General features: G+C 39.3%; 1 protein-coding gene across 2 annotated transcripts in view; it reads left to right on the top strand.

The window, feature by feature from the left end:
- CERS6 (ceramide synthase 6) overlaps positions 1-15,717 on the top strand; it is a 114,317-nt gene that overhangs the window by 21,129 nt on the left and 77,471 nt on the right. For both annotated transcript variants that reach the window (XM_032693627.1, XM_032693628.1), the window contains exons 2-3: positions 12,838-12,943; positions 15,130-15,260. In XM_032693627.1, the coding sequence (XP_032549518.1) occupies positions 12,838-12,943; positions 15,130-15,260 (237 nt within the window). The remainder of the gene's footprint in view (positions 1-12,837; positions 12,944-15,129; positions 15,261-15,717) is intronic.

Genomic DNA, 15,717 nt, shown 5'->3' with positions numbered 1-15,717 from the left:
TTTTCTTCATGTTTCTACCTGTTGATGAAATCAGAAGGCACGCTCTTTGGGAGCCAGGCTTTGTCAGAAACATTTCTTTAGGGGACAATGATTGATGTGCATGTCAAGGAAGTGACTGTCAGCCCAGGAGCTGAAAGGAGGTGCCTCCTCGCAGGAGCTGCTCTGAGTATCCTTCTGAGGCATTTTATCTGCTGGCCTGACATTTCCCATCCCACTCCAAGTGAGCTATGGTCTTGGGCTGTGATACTTTGTCATGTATCCTGGATATAGATGTCGTGTCTAATTTGTTCTCAAGGGAAGGCAAAGTTTGATCTATGATTCCCTGTGAAGCTGGTAATTACCATGTGCCCTCAGTGCTCACAAAGCCTTGCTGCAGTTCAGGCGCCGTGCAGACACTTAACTGATGTGCATGCTGAATGTCTTAGAGTGTTGTGCAACAGGGAAGCGTGAGGATCTTGGCAGCACACTGGCCAGGGGCATATGGTGGCCTCTAAGTTTATAACACTTAGGTTTGCCTGGGCAAGCAGAGTGTGTGGGTGAGGCTTCAAAATGAGTCCTGCAGTGATTGCTACCTAGGTGTTTCCCCTCCCTGTTCCACCTCCTCCTTTCTTTATGCTCTTGCCAAGCACACAGCCCTCCACAGTTCAAGTGCAGCAATATTACCCATGGCTAATCTGTAACCCAGCTGGGTGAGAGACTGGCTGCCACTTCCATTTGAGTTGTCAGACAAACATACTAGATAACATTCTAAACAGAATTTGTGCTTTTTTGGCTGAGCTGCCTCATAATTGTCCATGCATGCCAGAATGCTCAGTTAACCCAGAGCAATGGGACACAGACTGAAGATCTACAGAAGAGCTGATCCCCAACAATGCAGTGTGTTTGTGTCTTAAGTTCTGCTGGGTGGGTTTTGGTGGTTGGCCTAGCTTAGCCTGTGCCTTCAGGAGTACGTACGTTGCTGCTTTGCTCAAGCTGTATCCTGACATTGCCTGGTCACAGCTTGTTTTAAAGGCAAAATATTTTTCCTTTTAACTTTTTAGTTATTCTCTTAAACAATAATTACTTCATGACTAATCTTAGGAATGATGTTTCTTGCCATTTAAAAAATAAAACTGATGATCTACAGCTGTGTAAAAAATCTTCTGTAATGATACATTTATAAGTCATATGGGTTCCCAGTTTTGATTTTTATCCCAAGCAGCACATGCTATGGTGCCTTTTAAAACGAATAAATAAGGCAAGACAATTGTAATGATCCTAAGGAGATAAAAAGGCATATGGCACCCTAAACAGAAACATAAAGAGTAACAAATACTTGCCACTTGAAAGTTCTACATAACTATTATCTTACAAGCAGTTAGTTTTACGCCTTCTGCTGGTACAGGTGGGAAGTTATATACCAATACTATTAGGGAACCATGTTTTAGTTAGGTGTCCTTTATGAGACCATATGAAGTGGTAGTGTGCAAGTTGCTGACAAAAATCTTGTAATGAGCTAAAAGAAAGCAGGATTGCAAAAGTTTCTTTTGTGTTTTGATGTACAAAATACACTTGTTTATGGATCCAGTGTGTAAATTATTCACAAATACCCAAGATAAGAGATGACTTCTATTCTTTTGTTTGTCACATGCTGCAGTATTTTCAAGTGCTGTCAAAACTGGTAGCCCAGCATTGTTCTCCTGTGATGAGCTCCTGTGGCTGCCTGGTAGCTGCGTGTGCAGCTCACCAGTGCATCCTGCTGCATGGCTCCCTTCCCTGTCTGAGGTTTCTGGCTGCAGCAGCCCAGGGAGTCATTTCCAAAGTGACGTTTGGGTGATCCACTAGCAAATCCTATTATTTGTTAATAGGATTTGTTCTTGCACTGTTTTGTCCTATCAGTAATTGTTTATCGCACATTAGGAGTACAATGAGATGCCTGTCAGCTGTGTTATGGGTTTTTTGTGTGCCGCACTCATTGTTCGCCTGCGATTGCAGGTTTTGCTTTGGGACAGCCTCAGTGCAGAAGGCAGAAAACATAAGGCTCTGCATTTCAAACACTGCAATATAGTGTATCCTGCACTCTGGTAGGCACCAGTTTCCCCATCTCCCAATAAATGGTGGGATGCACAGAGGGTCACTAAGCTCATCTAGAGGGCTGGGTGCTCTGTGCATTTGCATGCAGAGCTGCAGCTGCCTTCCAGGTCGCTTCTCTGCCTTCCCAAAAGAGTGCCCTGCTAAGGTGGCAATCAAACAAGAAAGCGTTAAGAAAATTCAGCAGTAGAATAGAAAGGTGAAAAATGTACAGAAAAACTTGGGAGATAGTGAGAACTAGTTGCTTTTTGTCTTTATTGAATGTTTTGATCAGTCTATATTGTATTTAAAACTCATACAATGTAGGTAGAAACTACTTCTCAAAAGGGGTCCATCTGAGCTGGGTTTTGAGGTTTCAGGTGTGAGCATTTGTATAGGTAATTTCATGAATCTTTTGCTGAAGCATTTCTTTAGGAAAAACTAATTGATAATAAATATTTTGAATTGCATATATCCTAATATGCTTTTTTAATACCTTTTCTCAGAAGAGAATACATTTTAAGAAATACGAAGGTCACATTTCCAAAGCAGAATCTGAATATGGTCCTGTGATGGCTTGGCTTCAGTCTCTAGAGAGTTCACACTCAGGTTTGCTAATGTCTGTTTAGTGATGCTGTGTTGATGGAGTGAATTCGATCAGGTCACTGATCCAGCTGAAAACTCCATGCTTTTCTGGGCAGTGATAGTCTCCAGTTTCTTGAAGCCCTAATCTGCTGCTGCAGTAAAAGGGGCAGGGTGGGACAAGTGTGCTTTGAGTGGCTGCCCCTACTCAGGGTGCTGTGCCTGGGCAGGTGGGAACAGCTCAGGTCAGCCTGGCCCATCCTGGCTGAGAATTTTAAACAGTCCTTATTTTCTTAAGTAATAACAATTTAAGGATAAAGTAAGGAAAATAATTTATTGTGTAGTTTGGCTGCATGCTTCTTTAGAGATAGTTTTCCTGAATGTCTACATGTATCTTTTATCTTTTTTTATTGGAATCTAGTTAGAAATAAACTGAGGAACTTTGTGCCAGTTAGGAACTGGATTTTGTTCTGAGTTTGTGCAAAGCGTATGGAAAGAAATAAGGCTCTAATTCTTGTAGTTGTAGTTGAGTAGTCAAATGTTATGCTGAAGTTTGATTGTATATACACATTTATATTACATATACACATACACAATATATAAATACATGTGCCATTACATATACTTTATATATGCATGCATGTTTCAGTATACATATATGCATCTGCTCATACACATATAAAAATACAGTGAATGAATACCATTGTGATCATCTTTTGTGGCTATTTCCTGCCAGCCAGAATGAAAATTGGTTCCTCGTGAAGTTCCTGCAAAAGGTTTGATGATTTTGTGACCTAGCTCTTGGAATGAAAGCTTAACCTTCCAAGTCAGACCAGCCGTCTCTATTTCAAGTACTTACAGAACTACAACCATCCTTCAGTGAGGTATCCATGACCTATTCCCTCTTCAAAGGGAACAGTTTGCACCAGAATAAAGATTTAGTGTGAACATTCTACTCAGAGCAGGAAAGTTCCTGAAACATGTCCTACCTCCTGATGTAGGGAGAAATAGAATTTGCACCAGAGGAACGAGTTTGTCCATAAGAGCGAGGCATATACTAAAATTCTCTCTGCTGTATGCAATGACAGCCCCCCAGCAGTAGAGAAACCAAACTCACAACGGGACAAAGAGAAAGCTTACAAATATTTAAATACTTTGTGGTGTGTGTTCTTCTTTCAAGACCTGAAGTTTGTGCCACACCCAGGTGGTGTGATGACAATGTTCAGGAGCATGCCTGCAAATCATGTGGGCAGGCTGGGTTATTTGCTCAAATGCAAATGCACGTTTGTAGCAGACAGACAGAAGTTGGGGTTTACCTTTCTTGCAGCACCTGCCCTTGCTCAGGGATTGGTTGCAGAACCCATGGAGTAAGGCAGTGCAGTAGGATTCTTGTGTCCCTGAAACATTTTAAGGACTTTTTTTTTTTTAGTGTTTCATTGAATACGAAGCATCATCTATCTTCTCTGCTTTCAAAAAATGCATTCTAACCTGATGTAACCTAATGAGTTCCTGTTTAAGTTGAACAGTGTAGTTTCTCAACATTTCAAACACCTCCTAATATTTTCCAGGAAGGCATTGCTGAAATCTTCCAGTTTTGTTCTGTGACTTGCTACAGTCTCTAGTGATAATATCAGATGGCCTGTATGCTGTTAGATTAATCACTAGGGATTTTTAACTACATCCTTCATTTTTTGGCCTTCTGGTAGTAAATAGATCAAAGTAAGGAAAATAAATTAGAATTTAAGAGGAAGTTGATGAGGCAAGTTATCATGTAATGACCAGGCCAAGAACTGCCATGGAGAAACCCGGAGAGTAGCACTGACTTTCTAGTGGGCAGAGCTATGTTATTTATCAAACTGATTGCTGAGAATTTTACTTCTTTAGACTATTGCTATGAGCCACTTAACAACTTTTGGGTTGTGCCAAGTGGCAGATAGCTGCAGTTTCTTTTGCACCTTGGAATCTGCCTTGGTGGATGAAGGAGAACTGCATTGAAAGCGTGTATATGCCAAGAGGCCAGTGGATGGCATGCCTTGACTGCAGCTTTAATGTACACACAGGTATTCCTCACAATTTTTAAATGTTTTTTTTTTTACTCACATATTTAAGATGTGACCAGAGTAAAAGATAAAGTAATGCTGCAGAGCCTGGGGGGTTAGAACTTCATCGTTGTTTTAGGTAACCTACTGCCATTTAAAAATTAAATTATCAATCTTTCAATTCTTTTTGTGCTGTCTTTTTGCCCTTTTCTATGTCCAACACCTAATCCCATTTGAACCATGTGTCTTTTCATATGTAGATGTTTTATGGTTGGTTCTTTGCTTTAGTTCTCCCAGGCTTGCTGAAATGAAGGGACATATCAGCTCTGTATTTTAGAAGGTGGCAGAGGGGAGTAGGAGACAAATCTATAGTGTCAGGAGTGACACAGAAAGGATGCTTTGGGTTTGACTGTTCATTTTTACTCAGTGCAAGAAATAAAGCAGAACTGAAACTGGACAGCGATGAGTTCAAAGCGAAGGGAGATGGTTGTCTTCACACAGTCTGAATTCATACTGGGGAGCTCTTCCATAGGCTGTGGAAAGTTTTCACGGGCTCAATGAGTTACTAATGCAGCTTGGGTAGGGAGGGTCAGCTCTTTGGGGACTGCTATGTGGAAAGATGCCTTTTTTGGTCTAGAAAGTCCCTAAGCCACAACTTTCTAGAAGTTGGGAGAATATTTTTATCTTCACTGACCTTTAGCAGTGGGCTAGAATTTTGGAGACCATTGACCCTGACTTGTGTGTCCTGATTTTACTGTGTGCAAAAAGGGTATGAGTGATAACCTTCAGCATTGTATCATCTATACCCTCTACAGCCTTGGTGAGGCTGGTGGAGGGCGGCTGAGAGAAGGCACCATGTCTGAGAGGTGGGGGGGACTATACTGTATGTCCCCTTCCATTCCTTCTCCCTCTGCCTGATCTATGCTTGGAAAGTTACAGAGTGACTAAACTCTTTATTTTTAGACATTACAAAGAAAGAAAGCATTAGACAGCTGGCTGCAAAAATATTTTTTATGACCTTTGTCTACATTTGTGCAGTGCTTGTTTCTATTCTGGAGCATATAGTTCCTCCCCATTCCAGCTCTTCAGTCTTATGTAGTTTCATGAGAAACTGAAATGCTTATAACTTTATACATACATATATTCAAAAAAATTGCTTCCATATTTGTTTGTGACACATTTTCGTAGTAACATACAAACTGAAAAAGCAATTGGAGCACTGTAGGTAGAGGCTGCACTGGGGTAGTCCCATATAAGGGAGGCTGAACACCCTCTGCACCGGTTGGTCCTGCTGTGAACTAATCTGGAGAAAGGATTAAATAGGTCTTCCAACTCAGTGAGGCAAAAAGGTTTAGCAGTATATGTGAACAGGGTCTGGAATTTGGGCTGTGATCAGTAGGGTCTGGCCTGCAGCTTGGGATGGTAGCTAGCAGGTTTGCAAAAGCTTAAGCCAAATAGATGTTATGGGTCATGGTTTTTCTTATTGGAGCAATATTTCCAGAAAAGGGGAGTATTTTTAACTTTGAACAAGGAGGAGATATGTCTTTTAGACATGTATGTTCAGTTAAAAAAAAAAAAAAAAGAAAAGGCAGGACAATATAAATATGAGAAATCCAACTGTGAAAATAAAACAATTTTACAGTAATTGAAAGGTATGGGTCAGTCATGTCAGTTGTGTTCCTGAAGAGTAGCTCTGTAGGACAAAGCATTTTGTAATACTTCTGTTGAGTGATAAGGATAATTTGTTTTATTTACTGAAAACTATATGGGTTAGCACTGCACTAACCAGTAAGTCTTCAAGCTGAAATACAGATGCTAAATCCTTTTTTCCCACAGGTAGCTTTCACAGATTGTTGGGTAAAGTGAAACTTGCTATTATGTGAAAGTACTCCTAGGTGGAAGCCCTTATATCCCTTATTGCCCTGAAGCAGATTACTGTGACAGAATTTTCTTCTCTAAAGCTGATCTGTAGAAAACCATTTTTCACTTGCATGGCATCCAAAGTATGAAAAAAACAGTTGATGCTGTTTTGCTAGGACAATATGCTGAATTTATAGGGTACTTAGCTTACCAGCTGAAAAATTACAAAACCCTTTTTGAAGGTGAAGTATTGCTCTTGCAAGCAGAGCTGGAGTGATTTTATACAGCTGATATGTTATATGTCAGTACTCCTATTGCATCAAGTGTTACAGGTGTAGTGCTGTTCTTTAGCCTACCTTTTATGTCCATCTTTGATATATTAAAGGAAAAACTAATTTCTCTCAAAAGGCTGAAATGAGAGTGGTGCAGTAGCATTACAGGGGCTGTGGCAGTACTTGGCAGGTGTTCCTTCTGGCCAATGGAGCAAACCTGACAGAGCCCATGTGCAGGGATATATATTGCCTTCTGCCACCAGAAGGCTTGTAGGACTCTGCCCATACTAGATCCTACAAATACCTGCACTCAGTAAGGTGTTGGATTGTGCTTTCTTATTATAGATAAGCAGTTTCTCATTCCAGACCATTAGTTCCACTAGCCCTCAAAGGCACTGCAGGCTTCTGCCAGCCCTTGTCCATGAGGTCCAAGTATTTATTGTAATAGATGCATTTTCTGCTGCCAACTTGACATGTAATTTGAATTTTGTTAGGACGGATGAGCTACGCCCTTTGTTAGGAAAGATTTCAAATAGCTTCCCATCTCTGTGTTTAAATGGCAGGATATTGGTGATGCAAGGTGGTTTTTTGTTGGTTGGTTGGTTTTGTGGTTGTTTTTTTTAAGCCTTTTAATGAAAGGCTTAGGTCAAAGACATTTGTTTCCTCGAAAGGTCTCTTGGGTCAAAACATTAACAAAAAGCTTTCAAAACCTTGGGGGGAAAAAACCAAACTCCAAAGTACTGATTTTCCAGGAACCGTTTTTCCCTCTCTAGTGTGTATGAATGCTTTGTAATAATTTGAGCCAAAGACAAAAACCTCACTAATTCGGTAAGCTGAATTCTCTTGCAAGCTGCTTAGCTTTTGTTTTTTAGAAACACATGTGGATTGCACCATATAGTGCTTAGATTGTATAATTTGATGTGAGATATGGGATAATGATGCTGGTGTTGAAATAACAGCTAATGCATCTCTATGAAAAGAGAAGGAAAAGCATTGAACCTCTCAGATGAAAGGCAGATGCATACGTTACTTTTCTGAAGTTATTTCAAGTGGTTTGGGAATAAGTCCCCCTGAAAAAGTTGGCTCTGCCCTCTCCTGCACACTTGCCTCTGAGACAATGCTTGGGATGCTCTTGCTTGGGATGCTCAGTAGGAGAAGGCTCTTGCTGACGTACGAAGTGGTGTGCTGGGCTTCTTGCTTGGGCAGACTGGTTCTTACCTCTGAAAAGGTTTCATGAAGGAAAAGGGAGTTGTAACCCATTTCCCAGCAAAGCCAGCAAATTTCAGCTACTAGATGTGATTAATTGCATTAAGACCCCTGCCTGTGCTTCAGATGCTGTTGGGTCTTGTTCAGTATAAGATGTTGGGAAACATTAAGCCAAAACCAATGCTGGTATAGGTATACTGAAGTGATAACCCTACTTATCTACTGAATTTATCCTAGGACTATTTAGATTTTTCTGTTGTATTGTTGTTTGGGGGTTTTTTATTTTATTTTTCAATTGTTACTAATACAAGTAACTTCTGAGTTAAGTAGGTCAGATATACCAAAATAACAAAACAAATTCAGTAATTATTTTTGTGTGTTGTGGCAGTAATTCTGTTGAGCATCTGCTCAGAAACAAGCCTCTTCTGCTTTTACTCATCCTTGTAGTTAGAGCAAACTTAGATTGTTTCTGTTTAAAACCAGCAAACAATGTCCAACAAGTTAGACAATTGTAATCATTAATCCCTGGAACAATCTGTGTTTAGTGAGCATAAAGTAGATGAGCTGGGAAAATTTGCTCTGCATCACTCTTTCAAAAAAGGAGCCAGACTCTTCAAAATAGATTTGCGTACCTCCTTACACAGAGAGGAATTTTTGCTGGTTTAACTGCCTTCCCTGGTATTTGTAAATATACTGATAGGAAACTATGAGATTTTATGGATATACTTGATTGGCAGGAATAGCTTGCTTGGGTGTTTTTTTTAATGGAGCTCACAGTTGGCTGGTGTTAGCAGTGTGAGCAGGCCTTTATGCAAGCACCACTTGCACTATGACAGTGTCTGAGTGAGACTTTTTACCAGGTTCGCAGGAATGCTGTATGTATGTTATCAGAGCATAACACTTAACTAGAGTTTGTTATCACAGAATCACAGAATGGTTGGGGTTGGAAGGGACCTCTGGAGATCATCTAGTTGTACTTGGGTTGATTCAGAGATGTGCTGCACGCTTTCACATTCGCTACAGTTTTCTCAAATTTCTCCATATAGATGCATCCTCAGCACAGGAAGAGGAGACTCAAGCTCTCATTGTGCCCTGACGAGCAATTAACTCAAATATTTTCGAGTACATGAGGGGCTAAAGCTTTATGGCATTTTTTATCTGTTAGCAAAAAACATGTAGGAGCAGTCTCCAGGGTGATTTTGTGCAGATCCTTTGTGCCAGGCTGAGTTGTCTTCTCAGAGAATAGATTGTTAGTTACGGGATGGATGGTATGTAATAAGAGGCCATTAGTCATGTCTGTTGGTCCATCATGTGACCTACTTTTGATACAAACGAATGACAAAAGGAAATTATTTCAGCCATGATTAACAAATTTTTTTTATAAGTGTGAAAAGCTAAGTGGCTTAGCTTTTCTCACTTGCACTAATGAAAATTTCTGAGTGGGCTTCCATATTGAAGTTGCCCACAAAATAAAGTTGCTTAAGTGAGAGAAGTAACTTTCTGTGCTTAAAATAATTCAAGGAGAAAAGAAGTTTACTAATTCATGGGATGAAGATTTTACAAAGCCTGTTAGCTATTAAAATGTGTTATACCTAGATAGAAAACGTCATTGCCTTCACAAGACTCAGGAGGAACAAGAAGGCTGATGCAAAACTAAGAACTTACAGTAGTAGGGCAGCAACTGAAACAAATTCAGTCTTTGCGATCCTAAGGAGAGGTTTTGAGGTCAAGGAGAAGACAGGTCAATTGTCTCAGTGCATATGGTTTGAAAGTTTTAAATTAATAATTTAACAGATTTCAGAAATCTTCTTGACATAAAAACATATCTGTGTCTGACCAGATTCAGGGCAAAGATTACATGTTACAAGTAGAGTTGTTTGATCTGTAGTAAAAGAAAAAAAAAAAGATAGTTTTACTTTACTTCTCATCCTTCATGTGATACTTAAAAAAAAATAATTATTTCATGCAGACTTTGCAAGTGCAAACGAACACCACAAAGGATTGTGAAGGCTAACGTTTCTAGTTAGTTCTGTTGGGTTTGGGGTGTTGTTTTCCCCAGCACTGATGGTCAGTTGGGGTGGTCGTCTCCCCTGTGCAGTGCCACACCTGCTTGGGGAAACCCAAAATGGCACTTGTGGTGAAAATGATGCTTCTTTTTATGCCCTAGAGCAGGTGGAGGAACATCTTGCAAAGGGTTTCCTAACCCCTTTTGTAGCAAAAAACTGATCTCTGAGTTTTGGCTGGAGTATGAGGCATTGCTGTTGCTGTTGTAAATAACTCAGCTGAGAAAGACAGGATTCCAAAGTGCAAACTGGTCCCTGCCTTGAGAGGGGAACTGAAATGCTTGTCTTCAGGCACACGGTGTGGTGTTTGTGTGCCTGCAAAGGCTGAGTGCTTTCCACTCCAATGCTCTGCAGTAACCCACGTTATCTGAACTGGCTGACTGTGGGCTTTTTTGTTTGGTGTTGTTTTTAAATGTGATTTTAGACTGTGCATGAGGAAGCTACCTTTAAAAAGGTTCTTGAATTCTGAGTTTAATTCTCTTTTTTTATGTTGGTCTTTCTTTTCTATATCCAGAAGAGAAGGGGCAGCATTCAGCAAAAGATGCTTGTCCTTTAATTTTTGTGTAATTGAATACCAGCTTTCAATTCAGCTGTATTGAAATCCATTGAAAAAGAGATATTAGTGTGGTGTTTGTTCAGATTTGCATGTTGTAAAGAGTAAAGCTGACAATGTACTCAATTCTGCTCTCCTTACTCTTTCACAATAGTTATTCACTCTTAATTGCAGTACCTTATGTGATAAATAGTCCCATGGGTTTCAGTAAGACTGTTTAGGGAATTGAATACCACAGTGTTAGCAGAAATGGAAAAAAATGAATAGTGCTTTTAAGAAGTGCATGATTTGGCAAATTGCTCATAGTTTGTACATGTATCAAACATTAATTCTGTTGGATCAGTTTAAGTTGTTACAGAAAACCATCATGTTAATGATGCTTTTTATGACACCTGATAGGACATTTGCAATCCTATTAATTAAATTTTACTTGAAAATTCTATTTTAACCTTGAAAAAAAGTTTTTATACTGCAAAGTACAGCTTGAATTGGTTGTGGTTTTGTATGAAAAGTAAAAAACATCTCTTAAATTTTATTAGTTCCACCAAAAGTAATCATGTGGACGTGGCTTGGCTCATCCACACTTGAATTAGTGGTCAAACCTGCTCAGTATTGCAGGTATATAGAATGTTTCTGTTAAAACTGCTCTGTTTCTCTTGAGTGTCCTAGTAGGACCTCTGTGGGGGTTTTGAAGCTTTCCCTGTCCCTTTGTCCTTGACATGGCTGGCCAAGATCATCCTGTGTCTTGCAGCTGTGTGACCTGTACCTGTCCTGACTGCTTTGCTGTCCTTGGGGATGAGCTCTGGTTTGGGTCACATGCCCATTCCTCCCATGCATGAGAAAAACATAGGCAACAGAGGAAGAAAAACTCAAATTTCTGTTTAGAAAATGTGTTTTATTTTAGCTAATGAGTATAACATCGATATTACAATTCTCATTTTAAAATCAAAACAAACACTGTAGCTGTGCTTTGTCCTGGATTTATCTATGCTATTCATTAACGTGACACGTCATTTTAAGAATGTCATTTAAGCAAACCCAGCTGGTTTGCTTAGATGTAAATGAAGATCAGTTCAGCATGAAGCTTGTTGGAATTGCTTTGTGTCAAATTTTTTCTAACTGGACCTTTTTATCTGCTTTTGACTTTACCAAATTATTTTTTTTTTCATCTAAATTAGCACATTTAGGGAACTGCCTTTCTGTTGAAGTTATATCATGGATATCCCATTCCTTCACGCAGTAAAGGAGAAAAGAAAGTGCTTAAAATGGGGCTTGTTTGTGGATAAGAATTTAATGATTTTTAATACCTTGTGGTCATTCAACTGGATAAACGTAGATAAACTGGATAAACTACCTACTGTTGTTTTGGTCCTTGTTGGTAAATGAAGTTTTAGGAAACAGAAGTCTTTTAAGTAAAATCAAGAGTTACATAGTTCAAAGATGGTAGAAGTTGATTCCTAGAAGTTGATTGATGGTAGAAGTGAATATGATTCCTATACAGAGTTTGTAGCTTTCATGGGAATTCCAGAATTGGACTCACAGTTACAAATGATTTAGTTTTTAATGAGTAGAATGGTGGTCTTTGAGTATATGTAATGTAAACTATGCAATTCATCTCTAAAATGTATCAGAGAACTGGTGTTAGGATCTGTGACAGCTTCATATTTTAGCAGAAGAGTTTGGAGGCAGAGCATTGCTGTGGCTCTGCACCATGTAAACTTTATGCTTCTAGAAAATTACGTTGATTGGGCAGCTTTAGTGCTTGCTGTCTTTCAGGATTTTGAAATTCCATTGTACAAAAGGAGTTCTGAGGCAGTAGCTACTTTGGAAACTGATTTACGAAAAAGGCTCTGTTTGGAGGATAATATTATGTGCTCTTCATTTCTGCAAGCTGCCCTGCTCTTTTCATTAGCTGGTGCTTCTCTAGGAGGCATTCCTCTCATGCTTTTGTTCTAATCTCTTTTTTCACAACATGAAAGAAAATCCTCTGTTTCATGTGCTCTGTGGTGTTCCTTTCATCCTTCAAAGTGATGTTACTTATTTTGCAATGTAATTGCCTGTATGAGCTTGCTTTTGAGCTGGAAAGCTAAGTACTGTTTTTGTTGGCAGGGTTATAATGTTTGCCCACTTAGCACATGTCATTGATTGATAACAGTAAGGAAGTAAATAACTGAAGGATTTCACCTGTTTTCTCATTCTTCTGTTTCTCACAGGTTCATTGCTAAACCATGTGCCTTAGGCCTTAAAGTCCAAGCCAATGGACCACAGAAAGCTCAACCTAATGCTATTCTGGAAAAAGTTTTCACAGCTATTACAAAGGTAGTGTCTAACTAAAATATTTACATTATAAAGTGGGATATTGTGCTACAAACTATGTCTGAATAAAGCAAAGCTAATAGATAAATGGAGTGCTGCATTTTTACACCTAAAAGCAGAAATGCTAATATTGGGGACACCATTAGTATGCCAGATTGAGCAGTTGTGCATCCTTTTGTGACACCTCCTGTAAGCTTTTAATCAAAAAATTTTCACAGAAACACTTTGTAGATGTCATATGGCCACTTACTCTTTTTTGGGGAAAAAAAAAAAAAGAGCTAATTTTGAACCAGTAAGATTGATACTGTATTTTCCATGAAATTTATAGCTACTCCTTCAGGGGACTGCCTGAGCACAGGGCACTGGTGTCTTGCTGGTATCCCAGCTACAGAAGAAGATAGAAAAGTGGGAGAAACGGACTGAATAATAGAACTTGCAGATTTTTTTTTTTGTGCAAGTTTTTCACCCACAACTTACATCTCTCTATATACATCTCTCACCAGGTGACATCTCAACTAAACCTCTATGTCATTCTGTCCATACTTTTTTAAGCATCCTAAACTTTTCTGCAGGAGCTTTTCAGTCCCACCTTGGCTCCAGGCTGCAGCTGGACATGCCACAGAAAGTATTAGACTCAGAGGGCAAAATTGGGTTCAGTGCCACAGACAGTGAAATATTCTGTGGATCTGCCTTGCTTGTGTGTCCCACCCTCTCCTGAGATCACCATGGCACTTGGTGTAGCTTTTGTCCTGTTTTCAGGGAGCGACTTGTACATACCTTCTTTCTTAAGGCTGTAGCACATGCTCTCTCTCAGACTCAGATGAATGGTTGGATTTTGTTTGTTGTGGGGTTTTCATGGTCTTTTTCCTTTTTCTACTTTTTTTTTTTTTTAATATTTCCTTGTAGAATCTGGTAGTCTGACAGAGGGTCTGAAATCCCTGTGAGGGCAAAGAGCTCCAGAGGAGCTCCAGCAGAATCTGGTAGCTACTCTGAGAGAAACTGTCCAATTTAGCCAACTACCTTTTTTGAATCACATACAACAGTTCTCTCTAGTCAAACTCCTAAGAGTTGCATCAAGTATTTGAGTTTTCTAAGGTTACAGACACTGGTTTTCTTAACCTTCCGTTATAAACTAATGGCTACTTTGGTTGACTAAAAAACTTCTTTGAGATAGATAGCAAACACTTTATCCTTCTCTTGTCTCATTTCCCTTTTTTCTTGTGTTTTCATGGAGGCTGATAGACAAAACTTCAGCCTGATCAAAGTTTTGCTGTTCTGTATCTTGTAACATTTAAGAAGTTTTTGTCATGAGAGCTCTTGTATCTCATTCAATTATATAACTGGCTTGCAGAAATAAAGGTAAAACTCCAGAAAACACATTGTCCAAAAGCTTTTTCTGTTTCTTTAAAAAGCAATGTGATTGGGAGAAATATGTAAGTAGTACTCATGCAGTGCTGTACATGTAGAATTGCTGAATGATTGGAGATGTGGCCTTTAGTGCTCTTAAAATTAAGGACAGACTTATTTTCTTTTGCCTTACTTTACCTCTGCACTGGTTTACAGCTGTGCTGATGGTATGAGAGTTCCACATTTTCTGCTTTGCAGAATATTTGTGTGTAGCTAATTTTACAGAAAAAAATTCTCTCTCATTGTTGTCAAAGTGATTTTCCTTTTGAAGTTGTCACTTTGTTTAATGACCTCATTTTTTAACATTAAAATTCACAAACATGGGATTTATCTTCTTTCTGTGCCAGTCAAACCATCCTCACTACTGCAACAGATGATAGGACAAAGATCGTGATGTAGGAGGATGGAACAGGCACACTGTGTGTCAGGCAGTGGGGTGTTTGTAAGACCTGCTGCTCAAGAGGTGCATGGCATTTTATGCCTACTTACCTTCACTTCAAAGTTTCAAACAAGTTTTAATCCCATTGTTCCCTTTAAGCTTCTTACTAGTAATGACCTGTGTGTCATATTAAAGGATCTGTTCTTCTAGATCAATTCCAGTCACTGTAAATATATTTTGATGGGAATCTTCCAGCAGAGATTTCTGTGAACATATTTCTGTGTATCCATGTGTCTCTCAGGCAGCCTTGATAAGAAGTCAAGAGTCAATTATAGTGGTTCTAAATTTAAAGCATTAATGCAATTGGGCAAGAAACTAATTTTTACACTTCTCTGTTCTGTAGCATCCAGATGAGAAGAGGCTGGAGGGTCTCTCTAAGCAGCTGGACTGGGATGTGCGCAGCATTCAACGCTGGTTTCGACAAAGACGCAACCAGGAAAAGCCCAGCACTCTTAGGAAGTTCTGTGAGAGCATGTAAGGATGTGTGTTCTCTTCTTGAGTTTTATTGAGCCCATGTTCTCATCAGTTTTTCCCATTGTACTTTACAGGTATTTCTGTAGGCAGGTAGAAAATTATACAAATTAGTAGATTATGACTTCTTTAATGAGACAAACAATCTTCATTCTCCTGAAGGAGATTGTGCTTTTTGTGTACTTTCAATGGTCAAAAGCTTTCAGAAGTCAAATAGTTGGGATTCTGTACTGTCAGGGTGCCAGCCTGATCCTTTACAACAAGTCGCCTTGTATTAGGGTGCCTAGAGCCCTACCTTTAGCTATAAACCTGACAGAGATCTGAAATGGAGGAGTAAAGATGAAAGCCAGTTGGGTTGTTAAACAAAAAGAAGACTAGATAAATTGACTAAAGATGATTGCCCTCTAATAAAAAGAGAAACTTAAGTGTCAGAGTGCTTAAGTCCTCTCATTGGTATTTA

Source organism: Chiroxiphia lanceolata, chromosome 7, assembly GCF_009829145.1.
Source record: "Chiroxiphia lanceolata isolate bChiLan1 chromosome 7, bChiLan1.pri, whole genome shotgun sequence".
NCBI lineage: Eukaryota > Metazoa > Chordata > Aves > Passeriformes > Pipridae > Chiroxiphia > Chiroxiphia lanceolata.
The sequence above is the reverse complement of the archived record's forward strand: the minus strand, read 5'-3'. Positions and strand labels throughout refer to the sequence as shown.